The 26,854-nt window shown below is 39.6% G+C and overlaps 1 protein-coding gene across 5 annotated transcripts in view; it reads left to right on the top strand.

Annotated features, from left to right (window-relative positions):
* Window positions 1-26,854, top strand: part of LOC139462398 (epidermal growth factor receptor kinase substrate 8-like protein 1) — a 93,682-nt gene that overhangs the window by 49,765 nt on the left and 17,063 nt on the right. For 4 of the 5 annotated variants that reach the window (XM_071244086.1, XM_071244085.1, XM_071244083.1 and 1 more), the window contains exons 12-20: window positions 2,183-2,271; window positions 2,995-3,233; window positions 3,887-4,070; window positions 6,678-6,829; window positions 8,161-8,253; window positions 9,148-9,223; window positions 9,656-9,763; window positions 14,099-14,219; window positions 26,234-26,368. In XM_071244086.1, the coding sequence (XP_071100187.1) occupies window positions 2,183-2,271; window positions 2,995-3,233; window positions 3,887-4,070; window positions 6,678-6,829; window positions 8,161-8,253; window positions 9,148-9,223; window positions 9,656-9,763; window positions 14,099-14,219; window positions 26,234-26,368 (1,197 nt within the window). The remainder of the gene's footprint in view (window positions 1-2,182; window positions 2,272-2,994; window positions 3,234-3,886; window positions 4,071-6,677; window positions 6,830-8,160; window positions 8,254-9,147; window positions 9,224-9,655; window positions 9,764-14,098; window positions 14,220-26,233; window positions 26,369-26,854) is intronic. The other variant, XM_071244087.1, reaches the window with a different exon arrangement.

Raw genomic sequence — 26,854 nt, 5'->3', positions numbered from 1 at the left:
GTATGGATGAGGATGTCTACCTCTGTGGTGCACTCATTTGAAAAAAATCAAATGAAGTATTTGCATTTAAACATGGCAAGTAGCCTAATGGTTAAAGCGTTCGCTAGTCACGCCGAAGACCTGGGTTCGATTACGACATGGGAATCTCATTTCTGGTGTCCCCGCTGTGATATTGCTGGAATATTTCAAAAGCTGCGTAAACCATATTCACTCACACACAAAGCATTCTTAACTTTACGAAGATCGTATATATTGTCGTATTAAGGTCACTTTATAAAACAGGGCCCTGAATTTACGTTTGGTCTTTTCGTAATACAACGTATGATACATTACTTCGTTTTCAGTATTTCAATGACACCATTACTTACATCATTACTTATGATGCACATTAATGCTTCGCTGGAAAATGTAGACAGAAAACAGGGTTTGTATTGTAACCTAGATGTCCCTTCCACTGGTTTTACGTGTGTAATGTAAATAGTTAGACATTTGCATGGAAAATTTAGTTCACTTTGTATTTTGAATGTTTTATTTTTATTGATCATGGTCCTATTTCATTTATTAATTTGAAACAAAACCCCAAGTAATGTTGTGCATGAATGTGAGCATGTTTCTATGGAGATGTAAACAGATTGTGCTCATTTATCACCACATACTCACTTAAAACTGAAAGTTAAGTGGCGCAGGGAAGTATTTGCTGTGTGGTCAATGTTTTAATTATTTATTACAGTTTAAGAAATAAAATATTTTGTCAACACAAAATATTTTTTTCTTTGTTATTCACTGATGACCACCAATTAGGACATCAATGTTTTATGCACACACATATTTCCCCAAGCTCCACACAGTGTTATCCTTAACAAGAATAAGCTCCACACAGTGTTATCCTTAAGAAGAGCAAGCTCCACACACTGTTATTCTTAACAAGAGCAAGCTCCGTTCACTGTTATCAATAACAAGAGCAAGCTCTGTACACTGTTATCAATAACAAGAGCAAGCTCCACACACTGTTATCCTTAACAAGAGCAAGCTCCGTACACTGTTATCAATAACAAGAGCAAGCTCCATACACTGTTATCCTTAACAAGAGCAAGCTCCACACACTGTTATCCTTTAAAAGAGCAAGCTCCGTTCACTGTTATCAATAACAAGAGCAAGCTCCACACAGTGTTATCCTTTAAAAGAGAAAGCTCCCTACAATGTTATCCTTAACAAGAGCAAGCTCCACACACTGTTATCCTTAACAAGAGTGTAACAATGCACTACAGCTCTTGTCATACAGATTGCTTCTGTCTTGAGGCAGCATTGAACAAGCTTCAGTCAGCCAGCTGAACATTAAGCCAAGAGTTTAAATCATTGGCTTGTCATTCCGAAGACCCAGGCTCAATACTCTACATAGGTTCCACTTTTGAAGCCCATTATTCTCTAAGTTACTGCCCTGATTAGGTTTCAAGGTTTGTCATCACCATACACATGCTCTACACATGCCTATATATACAAGTCCATGGTTTCACCAAAGTGGTAACTTACAGGCATCACTTCTTGGCTTTCCTCCCACATTAAGCTGACATGCGGTGATGTAACTGGATACTGTTCAAAGCGGTTTTAAACACAACTCACTCTAAATTTCAGGGTTATCATTTGAAGATATTGAGATGCAGAGAGCATCACCTTTGACAAAATATCTAAATACAAATATAAATTTATGTTTTTTCAACTTTTATGGACAGTTTGAGCCCTGAGTATTTCAGAGAGCATCACCTTTGACAAAATATCTAAATACAAATATAAATTTTATTTTTTTTCAACTTTAGTGTGGACAGTTTGAGCCCTGAGTATTTCAGAGAGCATCACCTTTGACAAAATATCTAAATACAAATTTTAATTTTAATTTTTTTCAACTTTTGTGTGGACAGTTTGAGCCCTGAGTATATCAGAGAGCATCACCTTTGACAAAATATCTAAATACAAATATTAATTTTATTTTTTTTCAACTTTTGTGTGGACAGTTTGAGCCCTGAGTATTTCAGAGAGCATCACCTTTGACAAAATATCTAAATACAAATATTAATTTTATTTTTTTTCAACTTTTGTGTGGACAGTTTGAGCCCTGAGTATTTTCCCACGTATGGAGATGTATGTGGGGAGTATGGTGCTTCAACATTGTTCTGCTTTGTTCCAGATGGCATGCTGAGTCACAGAGCCCGACCCCCACCTGCCAGTGATTTTATCGATATTTTCCAGAAGTTCAAGTTTTCTTTCAACCTGCTGGTAAGTTAAAAAACCATGACAAGTCTGCTAGTACTAAAAAGCAGGATTCAAGTTTGCTTGAAATATGAATAAGAATCTTTTCCTCCATCGTCTACTTCACAGTTAATTTGTAAGAGATTATGTCATTTTAGTTTGAAGATCCAGAGGCTGATCTGATCCCCTTTGAAAAAGGGAGATGCACGTAATAGCTAAGTTACATGTGACTTGACAGAGGGTGCAGTTGACATGTACACCCTCTCTCGAGCCATCAGAGAGATTTATCTGAACTAAGTTCTTGTTCAATGAGCACAAGGACTCCCAAGGACCTGGGCCAGTTTCACAAAGCGATTGTGGCCGTTTGACTGTGTCGTAACTTCTACATGTTAGCTTAAAGTTGTGATGATCATAGAGCTATGATCACTTTCTGAAAGGGGTGGTCGTATAGCCTAGTGGTTAAAGTGTTCGCTCATCACGCCAAAGACCCGGGTTCGATTCCCGACATGGGTACAATGTGTGAAGCCCATTTCTGGTGTACCCTGCCGTGATATTGCTGGAATATTGCTAAAAGCGGCTTAAAACCATACTCACTCACTTTCTGAAACGCCCAGAAATGTATTCTGCATTCACTATTGATCCAAGATTTGCTTCGGCCGTTCTCTTTGATTTTGGGAGTTAACCATAACATGGGTACAACAAACCTCACTAACTTTCTTTCTGTCATGAGATATTATCTTCACTTTACAGGCCAAGTTAAAGGCGCACATCCATGATCCCAATGCACCAGAGTTGGTTCACTTCCTGTTTACGCCTTTAAGTCTGATCTACGAAGCCAGTCGTGATCCGTTCCACGGCAACCGGGACCTTGCCGACCAGGCAATATCTCCTGTTGTCAACCATGAAGCTAAACAACTGTTGCTCAACTGTCTGACGTCCAAGGAGATCGAGCTATGGCAGGCGTTGGGGCCAAAATGGACAACTAGCAGGTCAGATACAACAAACAGGTCACTGTGGGGATTAGAATAGATCTCCAGCAACCTATGCCACTTGTTGTTGTTTGTTAGTCGTAACAGGCAGTGGATCCAGTGGTCAGACTCAGTGTCTTGGTGATGTGGGTCGTTGTTCACAATATCAATCACTGGATTATCTGGTCTAGACTTGATTATTTACAGACCGCCGGCATGTAGCTGGAATGTTGCTGAATGTGGAATTTGCAATTGATGTGATACCCGGCTGACTTGGTTATTGCATTGCATCATATCCCAATTAGGTAGATTGATGCTCATGTCAATCACTGGATTGTCTGGGCCAGGCTCGATTATTTACATGGCGTGACACTAGAAATGACATCAAAGCTGAAGATTGTTGACGTCAATCAACTAATTGTTGTTTTCTAGGATGAGTGGTGATACTGCATTTTTCTAAAGGGGAGCCCAAAAGGATTAAGAAATAATGGAGAATAAAGAATTTATTACACTCACTCCTGTGTCATACTGATTTTACAAAACTTTGTGTAAGAATTCACGTATTACCCTCACTTGGGAAATCCAACAATTCTGACACTCGTTTCGTAAAATCAGTATGACACACATGCCTTTTTGATAATATCTATATATTAATTCTGTTGATACTGTTCCAGAGAAGAATGGAGAGGCTACACGCCCCCGTTTAACCCCGTGTTCTACGATGGCTGGCGACCGTCACCGAGTGTGATCGAGGATTCTCCTCCCCTTCCTCCACCTCAGGTACCATTAGAGGCAGCGGTTCTTGCCCACCACAACCAAATCATGAACCACACGCATGAGTCGGATACTAGGCCAATGGTAATATTATTTAACCCTTCCTCTCCGGAGCATTTCACGAAATGGCTGCTCAGGTTATGAAACAGTTAGTTTTGTTGAACATGTTGAATATACAACTAATGTCATGATTTTGATATTTAACATAATATTTTTCATGAATGTGTTGATGTTTTTCAAACCATTTTTTTTTCTTTGAAATATAAGAAATTAAGTACAAGCATTGATTGATTTCATTAAAATATAAACTTTTTGCACATAAAATTTTCTTGAAATTAAGTGCTTTTGAAAAATATAGAAGCAAAAATAGTTCGTGAAATGATCCAGTGGGTTTTTAAAATGATTGCAAATTTAATTTCAATTTCTTTATATAAGACATGTTTTGATTTGCATTTTCCTGAAATAACATTTTTTGCAAATTATTGCTGAAAATATTTCTTAAAATGATGAATGTAATAAAATCTGAAAATCAGAATAAGAAATCCTTTTAGAAACCCAGACACTAATCGCTCTTTTTCACTGTGTTCTGCAGTTGCATTATTATTATTTGTTTGCTATATGTTGATAATTGTCTAAAGTGATTGCCATGTTGGTAATTGTTCAGAGTTATTGCCATGTTGGTAATTGTTTAAAGTGATTGCCATGTTGGTAATTGTTTAAAGTGATTGCCATGTTGGTAATTGTTTAAAGTGATTGCCATGATGGTAATTGTTTAGAGTTATTGCCATGTTGGTAATTGTTTAGAGTGATTGCCATGTGTCTGCATGCTCTTAAAATTTTACTGTAGTATGTCCTTAGAAATCCCTTCAATTTATCCGTTTACATTTTGTAAATATATGAGTTTGAAGTGACTAGTGAAACCAGTATGTGGACACCCATGGTAATCCTCTTGTTCACTATATGCTTGATATAAACATCCTTGCTCTCATTTCAAAGTTGCATGTGTGTAGTCAAGATAGATTTTAATATACCAGGCCTAATTGACCACCAGATATATACTGTTTCAATGACAGTTTGTTAAAATTACAATCTGATTTGAGCTAGTACTACTAAAATATTTTTTCAACTTGATTGATTTTCCAAATAAGGATATGTTGATAAAACTTGGATCACAATTGTAAGTCGGCCTTCTTCCCCAGGTGTAAGGTTTTCGGGGGGGAGGGGGGGGATGTTTAAGAACTTCTTTTTCTGTGCTTTATTCAGTGATAAACTGTTTTGCAAATATTCATTAGAATTGCAAGTATGGTGTAACCCAGCAATATTATATCATTAGTCCAAATATATATAAAGCTGTTTATGTATCAGGCAGTAGAAAAGGGAGTCTCTTTCCCCTTTGGTGTAACACACCTGTGTTAAGTCATGCATGCTTCATCCTTGATCCTGTCAATCTTATTAACATCAGATCTAAGTTATCGCTACCGCTAAACAAGGATCTGAGGACATCCATTTTTGGGTCACGTCTGAACAACCTATCAACCAACAAATCAGAGAGTTGGTTACCAGATCGGGAAAGTGGCAAAATGTGATTTCTGCAATCTCTGAAAGGTTAAGACGGAGCATTCCAAACCACAGTTCAAGGTTATATTCTGATTCCGTCAAAATAACCGTGGAATAAACATTCAAAACAGAAGAGACTTTCTATAGTCCGATGGAGGTACTGCCATACAATCTCGGCCATCTATTAGACAGTTCAGTTTCCAAATTTAGAATCAAGATTTTTCCAAGCGTAATTTGAAATGGCATCATTTTGAAACTTGTGCTTTAAAGCTCTAGAAAGCTACTTTTTGATTGGCTAATATCAATTTCTTGTTAGTCATTTCATTGGTTGGTCACAGTTTGCGAAAAAGTCTTGCTGACGTGACCTGTAATGGGATGTCCTCAGATCTTTCTTTAGCAGTAGCAATAACTAAGATCTGATTTTATTGAGATTGCGATCCTGTAAAACTAGTAAAGGTCTTGTGGTAAAGTCTAGATCTTGTTCAGCATATATCTCTCTACACTGTATCCCTACATACCAGTGAATAAACATTTTATGCCATATGCCACTGTATTAACAATGTTACATATTATATCCACTGTGTATCTCATGAAAGCATTGTTAATACCAGTATGTAATCCTGCAACTTTCTGTAAACCTGTGTTCTGGTAACACACACTCTGGTAACATCTAGCACTCGTATCCTCTCACACATAGAACTGCAATATCAACTCACAGTCATGCTGAGTGCACTATGGACATTAACATACAATGTATCTAATTAAAGAATCAGTAAGGACATACTTCTCAGGTTAGGATTGGTTGGAATGTGGATACTCCAGGAATGTTTGAGTAAAGTTTATTAGAGAGCTAGTTTGACATGTAACTTTGAAGTAATTGAATTAACAATGTTATGTGATAACCTTGATAATTCTTGAATTAAAATTTAGAAAAATACCTCTCTAAGCAATTTCTGCCATTGATGTGTATAAAGATTAGTGACCAACTACAAAAAGTGGACTTTATTAAGTCTATGAAATACAGACGTCACAAAAAATTAACCAGAGTCACTATTTGAGCTAAGGATTTAGATATATCTGCTTCAGCTTTTTCAGATTCATTTTTTGTTCATGTTGAATATTTGCTTCTCACAGCCTACCTACCAAGAGGATGATTATCAGCGTAGATTTGAGCCACCACGCCCGTCACCGCGCCCACCAAGCCCACGGCCGCCGAGTCCGCCAAGGCATGCTATTCAGAGTACTTCTGCAGTGTACCCAGAATATGTAGAACAGCCCCAAGAGAGGTTGGATATATGTCCAGAGGATCTACTTGAGTGTGCCTGGCTTGACTTTCCCTGCTTGTAGTCTGCGAAAGCCCAGTGCTGCCTTTATCTCTATGGGTGTCCTAGAAACAAGCTTTATCAATCATTAATGCTTTTTGACAGTTAAGATCTTGATAGTTTAGTTGATGTAGTTTAGGTAACATTTTGAAAAGAAATGTTTAGTAGCTGCTAAAGAATGAGATTTTACTTTTTAAATTTGAGAAACCTGGGGTTTTTTTCATTGTGTGGAAAATTCTTCTTTTTTACAGATTAATTATTCATTTGATATTAATGAGCTTTTAGCAATTGTTTAAGCAGGGGGAAAGCAGAAGGGTACTGTTCAAAGTGCACAGTTTGACGTTGGTATTTTTGGAATGCATGACCTTTCTTTACCAATCCGTTTTCAACCTCATAATATGTTTTTGCATCTTGGATATTTTCCCAGTTCCAATTCTTCTCATGTTTGGTTCCTTTCTCCTCCCACCACCACCACCAACACTGGGGAATATTCACACAATTATTTTGAGATGGTCCCTTTCCTCCATGTTGAATCCTCTCCTTGTGCTGTCTACCTCTGGTCCTGCAAGAGTTGTCTTTCCTGATTTGTTGCAGTTGCTTGCTTCAATTTGTAGCCATCAAGTGGCCTTTGCTTCATGAGAACAATGTAGTCTCATATTTTCATATTTCTTAAGGGGGGGTGGAGTAGCCCATTGGTAAAAGCGTTCACACGTCAAACCGAAGCCCCAGTTTGGATTCCCCAAACGGGTACAATGTGTGAACCTCGCAATATAGAAGTTTTTAGTCTCTTCTCATTGCAATACTGAAACAAGCAACAACCATGACTCAGGAACAACTTGGGGTGTTTTTTATCAAGATTTGATCTAAAAAATGTACTAACACTTTATCATGTTTGCTGCGAGATGACTCATATTTAGTGTTTATTTTAGTTAACCCTAACTTGTGGTTTAAAACTTTGACGGGGATTTTTAGCCTGATCTATAAATTTCTCGCAGATAATTAGTAGTATTATTTGAATATATTTGTAAATATTTATATTTAAAATATCATTGCACCGACAGGTTAACTAACAGCCTTTAATGGCTGTTTAAATGCTGCTATCAAGTCGAACATATTGTAATATATTACTATTTTTGAATATTTTAATGTCAAGTAGAGTTGACTCCATTATTACTGTTTAATTCCTGTTAAGTGTTATGCTTTCAGTAATGTACATCTGCTTTTTGACGAAGGAGGAAAATAATTTTGTTTCTCAGGTAACATTTTGACGGTGGTGATTGTTCTGATATTTCTAGAAATCGTCACGAAATGAGGCGTCAGTCTCCTACATCATCACGAGATGAGGAAAACGCAGCCTACCTGGATGAGCTGAGGCGGGGTGGTCATCAGTAAGTGTCCCTCCGGGGTAGAATAGGTCTTCAGCATCCCATGCTTGCCGTAAAAGGTGACTCTGCTTGTCGTAAAAGGCGACTAACAGGATCAGGTGGTCAGACTCGCTGACTTGTTTGATGCATGTCATCGGTCCCACCGTCATATAGCTGGAAGTGTCCACACAGCCCTGCTGCATGACATTTTTTCACAAGGCCATAGCGTCTTTATATCTTGTTTTTACCAAGCTGCTGAGGAAAAATTTGATCAGGTGATCTGAAGCTAAAAATATGGTAAATTTAGGATATTGATTTGACTAGCCACAGTCACCATAGCCTTTTAGTATTTTGAGTATATATATACACACAGTATTTGGAGTGTGTGAGTTGGGGTTAATGCCACTTCGAACAGTATTCCAGTTATATCACAGCATATCAGCTTAATGTGGGAGGAAAACCTGAAGTGATGCAGGTTTCTGATGTTTACCACTTGGTGGAACCCCTTGCACGCGTATGGTGGCAACAAACCTAGAAACATAATCAGGGCAAAGCAGGATTCAAATCCATGATCATAGGTTTCTGGCTTGCCCAAGGGGTGCAACTTTGACAACTGGGCCACTTGTGGCCACTAGATTTTAATGTTATGTAGTTTTGAGAACACTGACAAAAATGTGTGTTCATAATTCTGCTAATTTACTCCAAAAATGGAAAAGGAGAGTTTTACTTGGAAACAAAACTAATATATTTAGTTTTTATTGGCCATGAGTAGTGTTTCAGTGTAGAAAAGCCAAAATCTTCTTTGGCCAAAAGGAAGCTTTTATGCAGAGGAGGATATGCAGCTTGAAGTTGTTGAAGCAAATGTGTTTTTAATCAGTTTGAAAATATGACGATTAATTGAAATGTTTTTGTTTATAGAGTTTACGAAGCACTTCATGAAAGAAAGGGCAAAAATCAAAAAGAAATCTCAGTGAATAAAGGAGACATCTTGCAGGTGAGTGTTCAGTATCAGCACAGTCCCACCACCCCCACCCCCTGGTATCCCTCAGTATCAACACCACTCCCACCACCCCCTGGTATCCCCTAGGACAACACCAGTCTCATCAGTCCCACCATCCCCTGGTATCCCCTAGGACAACACCAGTCTCATCAGTCCCACCACCCCCTGGTATCCCCTAGGACAACACCAGTCTCATCAGTCCCACCATCCCCTGGTATCACTAGGACAAAACCAGTCTCATCAGTCCCACCATCCCCTGGTATCCCCTAGGACAGCACCAGTCTCACCAGTCCCACCATCATCATACTCCAAATAGATTTATTCTGGTAAGGTTGGCCACTGGTGTGTTTGCTATAAGTAGTTACTGGCATTAGTCCCCATTTAATTCACAAATTTGACCAAAATATTGTTTTCTGTTTGCTGCAGGTGGTGGACAGTAGCCGGAAGTGGTGGAAGGTGCGCAACTACAAGGGGGAAATGGGTTATGCCCCTTACACAATACTGACCGAGGTCAAGGACTTGGGATACGGAACGGTTAGTTGGTCACGACACTAGATTTAATGTATTTTCGTTTTATGAAAACTCACCTGTAAAAGAGAGTGGTAATCAAATATCATTTGAATTGAATTTTGAATATTAATAGCCTTTACTTTTTCAATGCTTCACCACTAAATCCTTGCCTTTCATTTTGTAGCTGTATATTTGCAATCAACACTTCACATTTAGTTTTCAAACTAATGTCATGGAACTTACTCCGTATATAGTCTTCCTCGTACAGATTCAATTAATAGACTTATTGACGTGTGATGTGCGGGCTGTCTGGGTGGTCTTGTGTTTTACATGTTCTCTAAATCGTTCTTCTGGAAACATTCCATCATGATGGCGGTGGGACCGTCTTTGTGCTACGACTATCATAAGCCAATGTTAAAGTATGGGAGTTACGATCATCTTAATGCTACGACTATCATAAGCCAATGTTAAAGTATGGGAGTTACGATCATCTTAATGCTACGACTATCATAAGCCAATGTTAAAGTATGGGAGTTACGATCATCTTAATGCTATGACTATCATAAGCCAATGTTAAAGTATGGGAGTTACGATCATCTTAATGCTATGACTATCATAAGCCAATGTTCAAGTATGGGAGTTACAATCATCTTAGCGCTACAACTATCATTAATCGGTGTATGGGTATGGGACTTAAGCTCGTCTTGCTGCTATGATCGCTTTGTGGGATCGGTCCCTAGTTGCGGTTTCTCCTCCTGACTACACTTAGAAAGAAATAAGTTTTAAACTAAGTATAATCCTTGCCCAGGACAGTTCTCAGAGCCTGAAAGGTTTGCTTATATATATTTGAATTTTGTATGGACCATTTATGACATATTCTATATTTTGTGAGCATCAATAACATGGAATGTTTTACTTTGTTTCAGTGCAATACTGATTTAATAAACGTTGACGTACATGTTTAGATAAGACAAAGGTACACAGTATAACAACAGTATAAGTGTTGAGGCATGTCCGCTTCATTGCATGATTATTGCAGTGTTGCAGTCTTCTGTGGACCTAAATATTGTGAATGGAAGGCCCTTGTGCACTCGTGTTTGCAGACTCTGGAAAGACTGCATGCACCCATTGTTGTTCATGACTATCTGCAAAGAATGAATCTTTTCTTTCTTTCAGTAAATAGTTCATCACATGATTATCACATGACAATCATGTGACAATCATTGTACTCTTCTCTGTGTGGTTTAACCTATGACCTAATGTAGATTTCCCATTTAATATTGTCAACATTTTGCACATGTAAATGTGCCCTAATTTTTATATTATTATTCATTGTGAGGAGGTTTCAATGCATTTGAATTATGAAGCACCTGTCATGGGGTATATAAATGTCATAAATGTCACTGCAACTTTCTACAATTACAACATTTTCTTCCTGATAAGAATATTGGTCAAAATATTCAAAACATGTTGTGAAGAAAAATCTCCTTTTTTTGCTTTTATTTGTCAACAAGAAGTCATAGATGAGATCATCAACCAATCACATCTGTCGTCTTGGTCATGTGACTGTATCTTTTATTCAGGTTCCCCGCAATTAGTTGCGCAGCGTTGATTCCGTAGGTAGCCAGCTGGAATATTTACAAGCTTGCCATATTAACCCCCTGAGTGTGTAAACACTGCATCATACAGTCTCTTGTCTTGTCTTACATCATACTTGCCGTACAACTTCTTTCATTCAACCAAGGAAATTGTCAAGACTAAAATTATGAAAAGGCGTTAATTTTGTTGTGGTTCTGATTGCCATGTTTATATAAGTTTTGGAGGGAGAATATTTCAGTGTCAGTAGAATTGTGATGTGTGTGCCTGTCGGTGTGTGGTGTGTCTGTTGGGGAGATATGTGTGTATCTGTTTGTGTGGTCTGTCTTTGTTTGGGGTTGTTGTCTCTTAAGCAAGAACCTTACTTTAAAAAATATACTTAAGAAACATGGCCAGAGCCACAACATTACTATTGTATGCCTATATTGTATTTTGATATAAAAAAATTAACCCCAAAATTATTGTCAAAATTTAAATTGTTTTATTGGTTTGTTTCAAGAAGAAAGAAGTTGTCGCTTGTTTCGACTGAGAAATAACAGCATGTGGAGTGTTGTTGGACTCAATGGTTCCCCGGTCTACTACCATGTCTTGTGTTGGATAGCGGACATTGTTCCCGAGTTGTCATTAGAACTAAGTGTTGTCCTTGAAATGAGTAGTCCACTGTGATTTCTGATTGGCTGAAAACAGATCCAGTTAGTCTTCCTAATGCAAGAAGGAAATAATTAATGATAAGTTCATGCAAGTTTCATTTATTGATTTATTTTTTTTCAAATGGCATCTTTTAAAACACAATTAATATGATGTTCTGTAACCTTTTTTATTTAGTGGCGCTCTATTTCATGATTTGCTGTATTTGACCTCTGAGCATTAACCTCGCATCAGTCTTGTGAAAGAGGGTGGGGGGTAAAGTGTTCGCTTGTCATACCCCAAGTTTAATTTCCAATATGGGAACAATGTGTATGGCCCATTTCTTGTGTCTCGACATGATATTGCTGGAATATTGCTAAAAGCAGCATAAAACTGAACACACTCACTGATTGTTGTGAGGTGTCAGGATTACATTGGTCCACTGCCACCTTGTCGTGTCTTCCTTGAATTGTAATAAACAAGTGTTAGGGGACTTACTCATCAAGCATAGCCTGTCTGAAGAATAGAATGACAATAACAGAAGGAAGTGATTTTTGTGTTAGTTACAGGCTTTTACAGTTTTACAAGGGGGTCTCCTTAGAACCATTTATATCAGAGAGACATTTAATTCTTTTTTTAACTCTTTTTTTAACTCTTTTTTTTTTTTTTTTTTTACGAGAGCTGTTGTTGTTGGCTTGGGCTGAGTTTTTAATTAACTGTTTTTCTAAAGTATGTGGAAATGTTAGTTAGAGATGTACAATGGTTTTGTGTTGGAGTATGTACAGAGAAACACTCATCACCAGGCTATTTATCTTAAATATAGGATATCTTTATTTTGTGTTAGTGTGTCATTCTGTCCTGTCTCTGGGTCCACAGCCTTTCTTCTCAAGCTCCCTCAGTCTTATATCATTTCAATTCGAGTTTCTAACACAATTCAAATCTTGATTGGAATTATTTTATTTAAAAAAAGCATGCTTATACAGAGATTAGCCACCTCAAATTTTTTCCATGGGCTGGTTCATTTGTATTGACAGCTATGTGCAATTACTTTCTTTTTTAATGCTGGGAAAATATGTCTTTTGAAATTTTAGTATTTTTAATTTGGTGGTTTTGTTCTCACCTTCTATAAATGTTGAATCTTTCAACTGAATATTAAGATATCATTTCCTTTTTAACCAAATATGTTTGGCCTGGTGATGGGTGTTGTTAACATCAATATCTTGCATGGTGTGTAACTTGTCATTGATTTAACCCTTGTGGTGCAAAGAATTAACAAAACTGGTCTTCTTGGATAGCATGTGGATTTTGAGCGAAACAGATTCCGTGCCCATGTTTGTTTTAACATCCCAATGGGGATCAGTGGCCACAATCAAACAGCACCTTGATCGGTGACGGCCAAAGAAGACAACTCTTGTAGTGACCTGCTTGATCATGATGCTGACACAGCTGGTATCATTGCTCGCATCATCAACCGCTGGTTGGACTGCGGGGCAAGGTGGCCCAGTTGGCCCAGGTGCCACAGTTCGCTGCAGAGTTGCATCCCTTGGCATGATTGTGGGTTTGAATCCTGGATTTGCCCTGATTATGTTTCTTGGTTTGTCATCAACATACATGTGCTCATGGGTTTTTCCAAAGTGTGCATGTCCTTTTCTCCCCCACTTCAAGTTGATATAACTGAAATACTGTTCAAAGCTGTCTTAAACCGAACACTCACTCACTAGCCCGGACTTGTTTTCTTTACGGACATTGCACTATCCAGTAGCATTGCAGACACTTGCATTCATTCATTCATTCATTCATTCATTCATTCATTCATTCATTCATTCATTCATTCATTCATTCATTCATTCATTCATTCATTTGCCTACCTACACTCTTGCAGAATGGATTTTTTTTTTTTCCAATTTCTGTTTTTTCTCTTTCCTAATTTAACAGTTGATAATACAGCTGAAAGTATATTTGACTTTAATTTGGTTTTGTAGGGTTAATGTACTTGTTGAATATAGCATTCCATATTTGTTTGTTGAAAAAGTCTTGTAAAGAATTTCAGTTGAACTTATATATGCATAGAAGTCCTTTTAGGTAATAGGATATCAGATTGTTCTTAGGTGAATATACAATACAATATCATTTCAGGACTTGGGCCGTGACCGAAACAGTGGCAACTACAACAACTTCCTGCCTAACGACCAGCCACCAGCGCCCCCTGTGCCACCTCCCGCCCCTGATATTAGCAGGAGCAGACAACCCAAAAGAGGTGACTTTAAATACTTCTAGGGTCATCAGCTGAAATAATCTACCCTTACCAGTGTGGTTTTATGTGTTCTGTTCAAAGGTCATAAATACTACCAAAATTGGCGAGATTGTGAGGACAATAAATCTGTATTCTCAATTTTATTACAAAATGCCAATAAATTTATCATCCAATCGACGAAATTGTACATAGATTTCCGTGCAGCTTCATTGGCAGAAAAAACAATGTCACATTAGATAGGCTTGATACAACAATACCCATCACTCTGTGTTCCTGAAGGTTAGATGATGTGCAATTTGGGGAGTAGGAGGATATAGTTGCTGGTTTAACAAAGAAACAGTTGTGCCACGATGGTCATTACTCCTATGTCAGTTAATCATGGACTTAAAAGGGCGGGTGGATAGCACAGTGGTTAATGCAATCGCTCATCACGTCAAACACTGGGTTCGATTCCCGACATGGGTACAATGTTTGAAGCCCATTTTTGGTGTCCCCTGCCGTAATATTGCGAAAAGCGGCATAAAACCATTCCGACTCATTCATAGACGTACAGCAGTCGAAGTGCTGCAATTGCTTTGTGAGCGGGAACCAAATGACAACATGAGATGCGATGAAACAGATTAATAGGAAAGTGAGGGTATGAGTTTCAAGCTTGTCCATATCTATTTGGTTTGTCATAATATCAAGTCAGTTGTGTATCATTATTTTTTTCCAAATCTATGCAACTATAAGGGAGGGGGGGAATGGATGTTTAATATATATTTCATTGACTGTCATTATGTTCATATCATTCCTCATTAAACATGTATATTCCCAATACAATGTTATAGTTTCAATTTGCAAAAAAACAGTGTTTTGTACAAACAATGAAACTGGTCAGTAAGAGTATCTTCCCTTTTAGAATCACCTTCACTAAAAGTCTATTTCCTTTTGAACAATAAGGTCCTTTAACCTTGAAGCTTGAACAGAAATTTATTGAAGGGGAGGTAACTCTTACATGCCAGGGGAGACAACTACTTTCCCTTTTGCACGTGAAGTATTATAGAGGTAGGAGACATGAAGGTTAAAGCAACACCTGCTTGAATTATATATGTATGTATATTGTATTTGTATATTCTGGAAACATGTTTTGAAGATTTTAGATTTAGAAAAGTGTACTGTTTATATTTGCTTCACATTCAGCTGAAAATTGCCTCTTGTTATAATTTAGAGCATTTTGCTCACTGCAGAACAAGAATTGATCTGTACATATTTGTTTCTGATGCAGCTTTATAATGTGGCCTTAAGTGCTTTGAAAGAAGATTGAATTTATTATGAACTTTTGTATAAATTTTGTTATTTTATCAATTAGATATGTTTTTAATTTGAAAACATTTCATGTCAATTTAATCACAAATCATAAAGCACTGAATAGATCACCCATTAGCGTTGACATAATTCTGGTACCCGGCTAGTGAAAAGGTTGACACTAATTGGTGCTTGGAATAAACAAAAAGAACAAAAGAATTATTCTCAAATATTAGAGATAAACCTTCATGATAGGTTGTTGATCAGAAAGAAGTTCTCTTACTCCAATGACATTTTAATAGGATTATCATAGTTTTTCTTGATATGCTGGTACTTAACTGGTTGAGGAAGCTTCAGCCGAGCGTTGTGCAGGGGCGTCTTGTATAGTTAAATGGCAGTGGTGAATGTTGGTCTCTATATATAATAGGTCAAAGAATATTTGACTACGAGTTGCTATTTAAATCACCTACCTCCCAGAAATGAAAAATAAATGTACATACATTGATTTGGTTGATCTGTAAAAATTGTACATTTTGGTTTATGGTTCTTTGGCATAAGCAGTAGTGTATTCTCAGTAACACCAGGTTTGCTTTGTTTTTTGAAAATGTGAATTTTTGTGTTCTCCAGTATTCTTGCATAATAGCAGTGAAATCAACATTTGATGATTCTTTTTGGAGAAAAAAATGGCCAAAAAAAAGAGCCAACTGTAATATGCTGAAAATGTTGAAATATGAGTTAAGGATTTCAGTTATCAAATAGCAGCATAATACCCATGAAAATATAACAGTAATAACCCGTACTCCCCAGTCAGGGCGATATAGGTGTTATTAGCCTCGTGTATGGTTAGCATTATTCAGCATATCTGACTCATTGATAATGGTAATATTTGTTATGATTATTGGAAATTTATGATCCATTATATTTTTGAAACCATTGTACATGTACTTGTACAACGATGTAAACATTTGTATCCAAATGTGAATCTATGACTGAACTAAAACTGAGTTACTATGGCAAGTTTACACTGTGTATGGCTATTTCTATAACAGTAGACAGATAATGGCTCTGATTGTAGTCACTTTCAGGTATTTTCCTTGAGTATTCTGATTGCCTCAGGCTTGTATCACTTCTGTATTATTTTAAAAGTTACTTTTTTTATACACACATTTCAACCAAATTTTTCTGTCTAAGGTTCTTCTTCCACAGAGAGGAGATAACTGCTTTGATTTGCACTAAATCCCTGAACATGGCTAAAGGCAACTGATTCCATAGTATTAAGAGGTTACTGCTGGGGTCACAGTGTCAGTTGGCATGTTTCCCAACTACTCATAATTGGTCTGCACATTTACAAATATCAAATCACTTATCTGCAATATGACAGATGTTTGATCACAACTTGACTTGTGTCACTTTTTAATTAGAATTTGATTAGCAAATCAACTTTGCAATATATTTGTGTATATAGATTTTATTGACAAATATTACCAGCCAGATAATTAGACACCTGGGCTGATGTTAGTATTGAGTACAATAGAGTATTCTTGTCATCTGAAACCATGCTGATGTTCAAATGGTTATTTAGTGGGGAATACTTCGAACCTTTAGAGGAGACTGATTCAGAGTACTTAATACCAGTTAATATTCTGCATTCATTAAGATAGTACTTCCTACGCAAGTATATATCCATAAGTTATTCATCTAACTGTGTACTGTTAAGTAAATATTTGTTGTATAAATTCATTTTATTATCTTGTCTCCTTTTAAGGTGTTTGAAATATTCTCCATTTCGCCTCATTTGTAAATTGTTTTGACAGTTTTGTAATTTTGTAACTGCCCCATGGTGAGGTGATGGAAATGGGCACTCATTGGTCAGGTTTGCGGTTTGTCATGCATGTTACCATGGTTTCAAAAACATGCCTCCATGACAGCTTGTTACCATGGTGATTTGTTGCTATGGTAACGAAAATGTCATGATGCTGTATTTGATTTGATTAATTATTCCCATCTGTCTGGTTTTCTGTATTCTTTAATATATTTTCTGGTGTCCTCTCATCATTATAACGTACTGACAAACTACTCTAGTAGCTAATTTTGTAACCCAAATCCTCATTACTGCATCTCCTTGGCAACAACCTTTACTAAACCCTTATTTGGCAATGGAAGCATGCCATTTACAGCATTTAGAGGGGTCATTCCTTGGCTTCTCAACTCACTGTCTTTAACTCGGTTAACACTTCCTAACTGCGTATAATAACCACACCACAAACATGTCATCACAATGCCTGGTTATTGAGTTCACTTCCTGCATTGCTAGCCTGCACTGTAAAGACGAATAAGTTTGTAATATGAAAAATGGAATATGTATTCAAATTATTTTGGGAAGTAAGAAAACAGTATTACATGTCTTTCTTTTTTATGAAAAATGATTCTGAACAGTATTAAAATCTTCAGTAATGCTCAGAGCTCGATTTACATCTTTGAATATTCTTGCATGTATCTACTTGATCTATGTTTCTCTATGCCTATCAAGCCTCACTCACCAGCATGTCACATACACATAACCGCTAATCAGAATGGATTTTATTCAAGAAATCGCATGAGAAAATTACTTCAGTTTCGTCTGTATGTGTACATTTTTCTATGAAATAATTTGCTCGTGAGTGTGACAGTATTACAGTGTATTCTGCATGTTTTGCCTGATGTTTCATGCATGTTCGGGCTGACAAGGCTTCTGCAATCCTGACCAGAGTTATCCCCCTTTCATCACTCTCCTATGCTGTAAATGACAGAACATATCAAGTTGTGTTACCAAGTGAGGAAAATGTCAAACATATTTTGAAATATATTTATATACAAAAGATAATTACTGCATGTATTATTGCTAACATTTAAATAAAAAGCAATATTTGTACTCAGAGAAAGTTGGTTTGTAGTTTGTTCACAAAATTGGACGGTTTTATTTTGTTCCCAAAACAAACATAAATGGTGGCATGCATGACAGAGGTAGTATTGTTAGATAAGCTTTGTTGGTGATTTCTCATGGTGTGATTAAGAGCTGGATGGTGTGTCGTGGACAAACGGACGATGGGACGGAGGTGAGAAGGATGACACTCAACAACCCAAAGCTGTAGTCACAAGGGAAAAGGAGAGAAATTAATGCAAAGCTTACTTTGACCGTTGCTACCATGCTTCATCCTTTGTCGGGGCCCAGGCCTCAAATATGCTGCCGTTTGCTTTGCAGAGTTGCGTCCCTTAGGTGTGCCAGAAATCTATCATCATGGGTTTGAATCCCAGATTCGCCCTGCTGTGTTTCTAGGTTTCTCGGCACCAGACCAGTGCTGGTGGGTTTCACCGAAGTGGTGAACATCAAAGCCTGAACGACCTGCATCGCTTTGGGCCATTCTCCCACCTCAGCTGACACACCGTGATGGTCTTGTGTAAACTAAACTCCATTGCAGGATCAGTTGTATTAGGCAAAAAATAAACATACATAGTTTCCAGGTACTGGCACATCAGAAAATGGTGCAGCAATTTCTTACTTTTTTGGATAACTAATAAATTTTGCTCATGTTTTACTTTTCACACTAAAACCACACCAATTTCCCAGAAGTCATTGCTTGAGAACCAAGTGTTATATTTTTTCAGCCTAACTATAACTCGGGGGTGTTATGACATGTTATTGCCCCTGCTTGCAGCATCACGATCTGAAGTCACTTACTGTTGCCTTGGGAGGCCAGCTGAAGTCCACCATCTGACTCGGTACCATGGAAACATCAAAATGCAATATTTTAGTTAATTCCAAATAAGGACACAAATTAATTATATGATCTTCATCCAAATCTGGATTCAATGTTCAACTTGATTTGCGCATCTGAGGAAATGAAAGACCAGGGTCCCGTTCCACAAAGCGATCTTAGTGCTCAGACTATCATAAGATTATATTAAAGTATGGGAGTTACAATCATCTTAGCATTAAGATTGCATTGTGGAATGGCCCCAGGTGGAATAAGAGTATTTTTGCCCCAAGAATGTGCATAATTTACGAAACGAACGCAACTGTTTTTAAATGAGATGAATTAGAATTTTTTTCTTTTTCCAAGCATTTTACCTACTTGTACAACACTGAATGTAGTGAGATGTGTCAAAACCATGATTGAAACATCAAAATGCAACATTTTAGTTAATTCCAAATAAGGACACAAATTAATTATATGATCTTCATCCAAATCTGGATTCAATGTTCAACTTGATTTGCGCATCTGAGGAAATGAAAGACCAGGGTCCCGTTCCACAAAGCGATCTTAGTGCTCAGACTATCATAAGATTATATAAAGAATGGGAGTTACAATCATTTTAGCATTAAGAATGCATTGTGGAATGGCCCCAGGTTGGATAAGCGTCTTTTTGCCCAAAGAATGTGCATAATTTACGAAATGAACGCAACTTTTTTTAAATGAGATGAATTAGAATTTTTCCTTTACCCTACATTTTACCTACTTGTACAACACTGAATGTAGTGAGATGTGTCAAAACCATGATTTAGGACTTTCAGGAAGAGTTGGTTCCATCATTTGAACGTAAGCTATTGATCCAAGCTTCATGTTCCAAGGGTATGTTGGTGAAGTCGGTGCAAACATGTGATATACGATTCATCTTGTGTCACAGACTTGCACATAGTTTGATGTCCTCATGAATTGGAACAATAGGCCTTTGCACTCATTTTAAGCAAACGTTTGTACTTGGTAATGTCACAAGTTCAAAGACCGCCTCTGGTCTTGTGGTAGAGCGTCCACCCGGTGAGCGGAAGGTCCGGAGTTCGATCCCCGGACGTGTCATTAAAAGATGGTACTTGTTGTTACCCTGTTTTGGCGCTTGGCATTAAGGAGTTAAAACAAGGACTGGTCTGCTCGGAGTCAGTATACTGTGTCTGAGTGGGGTATTCATGTTAAACTGTGGCATGGTATCTCAGTGAGCTAGCACTATGAATCGGCATCAGTCCGGACTAGTACAAGCAGCCACACGTCGCTATATAAGTGCAATAATCTTGGACGCGACATTAAACCCAATTTCACCTCACCTCATAAGTTCAAAACTTGCAAGTTTAAGGAAGAAAAAATCAGTTGAATCATATGTCCACGTATTTTCAAATAACAATATTACCAAGTTGTCTGTGTCTAGTGATCCTGATCCACTTCATGACATTTCTCACTGATATATCAGATTATACAATTTGTTACACCTGCCTTGGTTGTCATGGAAATGGGTTCGTAGAGAAACCTAAGAGTGTCGAGAAGTGCAATCATTCAGGTGTGGGCTCTAAACACCCCTGTACACAACTAGTAATGTAACATGGGTAACATGTGTGAAGCCCATTTCTGGTGTCCCCCGCCGTGATATTGCTGGAATATTGCTAAAAGCGGCGTTAAACCATACTTACTCACTCACTCACTTATAAACATAGTTTACTGTACGTCCAAACTCTTGTTTACTGAAAGAAGTAACGTTATGTGTTGCCAATATAAGAATGTCAAGTTGTGTACACATGACAGATTGCAAGGGATGCCTTATCTTCCTAGTCGCCTTGTGTTTTCTACCAATCTTCTGATTGGATACTGAGGTATTGGATATACCTCATTAGTGCCCTACATCTCATTAGTGCCCTTCACATTGTGTTGGTGGTTCCATCTCCTGGCCATATCATACCAAGGATGTTACAAGATGGTCCTTGTCACCATGTCTGGCGCTCAACATTAAGTTGATGACTTCGACATGGTATCTTGGTGGGCTAGCATTACAAAGACTTATACAAGCAGCCACACACATGCATGTGCATTGCTATATACAACTTCTTTGATAGGCATTTAGAAGTTGGAGTACTAAGTAAGGTTAAGATATATGGATGAACAACTTCTTTATTACAATTAGGAGCGACGTTTTGGTGTAGGTACTAACACCGTTATGATTGTTTGATAACAGTGTTAGAACCTTCATCTGAAGGTCGCTCCTAATTGTAATATGTTCATCCACATATTTCATCCTTACTTAGCTGTATACAGTGAAATAATCTTTGTGCAACATTAGACCCCATTTCTCTTCGCCCACCATTAACGCAAGCGTCTGGGTTTTATACTTTTAGCAACTCTTGTTGATATGTGAGATCAAAGGAAACATGGGTGAGATTCTGTGTAGATTTCATGTTTCAGGATTAACCTTCAGAGGTTTCCCCATAGTGTCCATACAATTCAAACATGACTTTCAAAATTTTGTTCCGAGCTTGGGGGCCTGTTGGTGTCTGGTTTGGATTCAAACTGAGGATTATGCCTGTATAAGTGTGTATCAGTGCTTGTAAAAGAATCTAGCTATCTGATTAGCCATTGCCATCTTGTACAGTCCCATACCAGTGAGCCGGCCAGCGTGTGCTGATAACATGACATCAACATGATGTCCCTTTCGTGTCACCCTGTTCACACTTACTGTTCCATACTATTTGTCTGATATGGGCCTTTAAAAAACAATCAATACACATACAGCAATATTATACAATTATGAACAATATACACTTGACACATATACATTGATATCAAGGCATGACAGTGACCTATAATTGCTGTATTTATATCCTTTGGAGCAAGACAATGTGAACTGATTAAGCAGCATAGACATCCGTTAGGGCATGACTGTGGGACCTGCAGCTGTGGCCTGTATATCCTTTAGGGCATGACTGTGTGGCCTATATTCCCTTTAGGGCATGACTGTGTGACCTGAAGCTGTGGCCTATATTCCCTTTAGGGCATGACAGTGTGACCTGAACCTGTGGCCTTATATATCCTTTAGGGCATGACTGTGTGAACTGTAGCTGTGGCCTATATATCCTTTAGGGCATGACAGTGTGACCTGAACCTGTGGCCTTATATATCCTTTAGGGCATGACTGTGTGAACTGTAGCTGTGGCCTATATATCCTTTAGGGCATGACAGTGTGACCTGAAGCTGTGGCCTATATATCCTTTAGGGCATAACTGTCTGAACTGTAGCTGTGGCCTTATATATCCTTTAGGGCATGACTGTGTGAACTGAAGCTGTGGCCTATATATCCTTCAGGGCATGACTTTGTGGCCTACATATCCTTTAGGGCATGACAGTGTGACCTGCAGCTGTGGCCTATATATCCTATAGGGCATGACAGTGTGACCTGAAGCTGTGGCCTATATATCCTTTAGGGCATGACTTTGTGGCCTGTATATCCTTTAGGGCATGACTGTGTGGCCTGTATATCCTTTAAGGCATGACTTTGTGGCCTATATATCCTTTAGGGCATGACTTTGTGGCCTGTATATCCTTTAGGGCATGACTGTGTGGCCTGTATATCCTTTAGGGCATGACTGTGTGGCCTGTATATCCTTTAGGGCATGACTGTGTGGCCTGTATATCCTTTAGGGCATGACTGTGTGGCCTATGTATCCTTTAGGGCATGACAGTGTGGCCTGTATATCCTTTAGGGCATGACTGTGTGGCTTATGTATCCTTTAGGGCATGACTGTGTGACCTATCTTCCCTTAAGGGCATGACTGTGTCACCTGCACCTGTAGCCTATATTTCCCTTAGGGTATGACTGTGACCTACATATCCTTTAGGGCATGACAGTGTGACCTGAAGCTGTGTCCTGTATATCCTTTAGGGCATGACAGTGTGACCTGAAGCTGTGGCCTATATATCCTTTAGGGCATGACTGTGTGACCTGAAGCTGTGGCTTATATATCCTTTAGGGCATGACTGTGTGACCTGCAGCTGTGGCTTACATATCTTTTAGGGCATGACAGTATGGCCTATATATCTTTAGGGCATGACAGTTTTTCCTATATATCCTTTAGGGCATGACTGTTTTTCCTATATACCCTTAAGGGCATGACAGTGTGGGCTATATACCCTTTAGGGCATGACTGTCTGGCCTATATACCTGTGGGTATTGCATGTAAGCGTGTATGTTACAGTGTTACACTGTGTTGTGACATGGAGTGAGGCTGAAGATGGCTGTACATCCCCCAGTGCCCTGCAGGTAGGACTGTGTATGACATAGGGCGAGACAGCCCCACCTGCTGCTGGCTAGAGACCTAGCCTTGCTCCTCATGCTGTACTGAAAGAAAAGTCCATGGATGTGTCGTAATTCTTTCCTCCCAATAGAAAGTCTAGATAAGGGGACAGTACAGTCTAGGGGCGGTCGGGTAGCCTTGTGGTTAAAGTGTTTGCTCGTCACACCAAAGACCCAGGTTCGATTCCCGACATGGATACAATATGTGAAGCCCATTTCTAGTGTCCCCCGCCGTGATATTGCTGGAATATTGTTAAACGGCGTAAAACCATACTCACTCAGTAACTAGAGACCAGGGCATTGTGATGTGCTAATCTTGTCATGATGTATGTACTGAAGCAAACGACAGTAACGTGAGAAATGACGACTTATACAATGACATTCGACTTTATGACCTTCAAGACAAGTTGGACACAGAAGTTTACTAAGTAATCATGTGAGATAAATACTCATCAGTTGGCCACAATGAGTGCCTACTATGTCTAGTACAGCTCTGAGTTGTTGACTTTCTGGCCGGCACTTGATCCTTGGTTTGTCAACCCAAACCCGCGTTTGTGCGTTTTACACAGGGTTAATATGCAACTCCATTGTCATAGGGATATTTTCCTTGATATAAGGGAGCACACAATATATCCCCCAAAATAATCAAGATCCTTTTTGTTCAGTATATATACAACTTCTTTCACGTATGACAGTCCTTTGACAATGTCAATATTTCTGACCATGACTAATACCATAAAGAGCAGCTTTGACCCAACATCTTTCACTAATTGCATGACCCATCCTCCTTTATCCAGTGTGTTATGTCTTCCTTCTATATACATAGGACCTATCCGCCACCATAGCTTTATTTTGGGAGGGACATTAACATCTGGATGATCACTCACTTTGCACAGATTATCTTCTGCTCATCAGCTTGGTATCAATGATCAATCAAAATCCATCTTCTGAACCAGTGTCTGAAATAGCTGCCTGCCCCCCTGCCCACCTGCCTGCCTGACCACCTGCCCACTTGACCGCCTGACCACCTGCCCGCCTGACCACCTGACTGCCTGACCACCTGACCACCTGCCCGCCTGACCACCTGCCCGCCTGCCCGCCTGCCTGCCTGACCACCTGCCCGCCTGACCGCCTGCCCGCCTGACCGCCTGACCACCCCGCCTGACCACCTGCCTGCCTACCCACCTGCCTACCCACCTGACCACCTGCCTGCCTGACCACCTGACCACCTGCCTGCCTACCCACCTGACCACCTGACCACCTGCCCGCCTGTCCACCTGTCTGCCTGCCCGCCTACCAGCCTACCCACCAGACCACCTACCCGCCTGTCCACCTGTCCGCCTGCCCGCCTACCAGCCTACCCACCTGACCACCTGCCTGCCTGTCCACCTGTCCGCCTGCCCACCTGTCCGCCTGCCCACCTGCCCGCCTAAAAGCCTACCCACCTGACCACCTGCCTGCCTGACCCCCTGCCTGCCTGCCCGCCTGTCCGCCTGTCCACATACCAGCCAACCCACTTGACCACCTGCTCGCCTGACCACCTGTCCGCCTGCCCGCCTACCAGCCTACCCACCTGACCACCTGACCGCCTACCCGCCTGACCACCTGACCGCCTGCCCACCTGACCACCTGACCTCCTGCCCGCCTGACCACCTGACCGCCTGCCCACCTGACCACCTGACCGCCTGCCCACCTGACCACCTGTCCGCCTGTCCGCCTGCCCGCCTGCCCGCCTACCAGCCTACCCACCTGACCGCCTACCCACCTGACCACCTGCCCACCTACCAGCCTACCCACCTGACCACCTGACCTCCTGACCACCTGACCACCTGTCCGCCTGCCCGCCTGACCACCTGACCACCTGTCCACATGCCCACCTACCAGCCAGCCTATGGCTGGTAACTTTTCTGTCAGTTTTCAGTTTTATTATAACCCCTTGTAGATTCTCAATTAATTGTTTGCATTATTTCAACTGAATCAAGAATTGATTTGTCTCTCATTTTTTAAATATATATAATGTCTGAATGGGGGCAGTAACACTTAAGGGTCTTTTGGAGTTTTGAGTTTATTTCAAACATCACCCTGAACACAAGTTCAGCATAGAAATGTGTTCAAACTTGTAGTCTTATGTCATCAGGTCCTCAATATCTTGAATCAAATCAGAAGACTGAAATTAATGAACTTATGACTTTTGGTCAATAGGAAGGACATAGAAGGGAAATAACCCACAATAGCCCCTGGTGGCGCTACGATCAAGCTCAGAATTTCCAGCCTTGTTCAATCGAGCCCAGAAATTCCAGCCTAGTTCGGCAAGTCCCAGATGATTATTTACTTAGCCGGGATTCAAGTTCCTCAAGAACTCGGGGCTTTACTCTCACGTTATGTTGGCACTGAAATAACTCACTCACTCATTCAGGGTACATCTGTGTACACCGAGACAGAATCACAGTTTACAAGTCGGCATCCGAGTTCAAAACAAGATGTCACGAGCCCAACTCTTGACCATTGTCTCCACAAGCGTGTATTCACTCACTAATTACGTCCACCATGTTGGTTCTGGCAACAAGGAACGTGAAGTGTCCTTCTTAACAATAGGTAGCAGCTAACTGGCTAACACCCTAACCGTACTAACCCTGTTCCAGAGGATGACTACTACTACGACGACGACCTTGACAACACCACGCCGCCCCCCATCCAACACGACCGCTCCGCCCGCCAGCAGGCCTCGCCCGCGGAGATATCAGCCTTCCAGCCACCCATGCCAAATGGACGACCAAGTAAGAACATAGCCGTTATGTCAAGATTGATATGTTTAATATGGCAAAGAAGAGGATTAATTAAGGATTAACTGTGTATTTGGGAGGTTCATTGAGTTTTGAATCGAAAAATTGTGGAAAGTGATGAATTGTAGTGGGTCCAGAATGGGGAGGGGCATCAAATCCCACGAACATCCCTGGATGTGAGGGCTTGGATGGGTAACGCGAGAACTCAGGTCGGGTGGGTACTGAGTAGGACCCAGGTACCCACAGGACTACCCGGACCCGTGGTTAGTCATGTGATATATTGTTTCATGACAAAAATCCACTATATAACTAAATGGCTACACAACAATTTTAAGTCTCTAATGTTCTCATTTCTTCATGACTATGAACACGTTCCTTCTGACTTATATATGTTTGAACAAAGCTAAAACTTCAGTCAACTTCAGTGTATGCATGACCTGATCGTTGTATACGTGTCTAAATACATTTTGCCAGGGCTAC

The sequence above is a fragment of the Haliotis cracherodii genome, unplaced genomic scaffold (genome assembly GCF_022045235.1).
Source record: "Haliotis cracherodii isolate W230 unplaced genomic scaffold, xgHalCrac1.p SCAF_15, whole genome shotgun sequence".
Taxonomy (NCBI): domain Eukaryota; kingdom Metazoa; phylum Mollusca; class Gastropoda; order Lepetellida; family Haliotidae; genus Haliotis; species Haliotis cracherodii.
The sequence above is the reverse complement of the archived record's forward strand: the minus strand, read 5'-3'. Positions and strand labels throughout refer to the sequence as shown.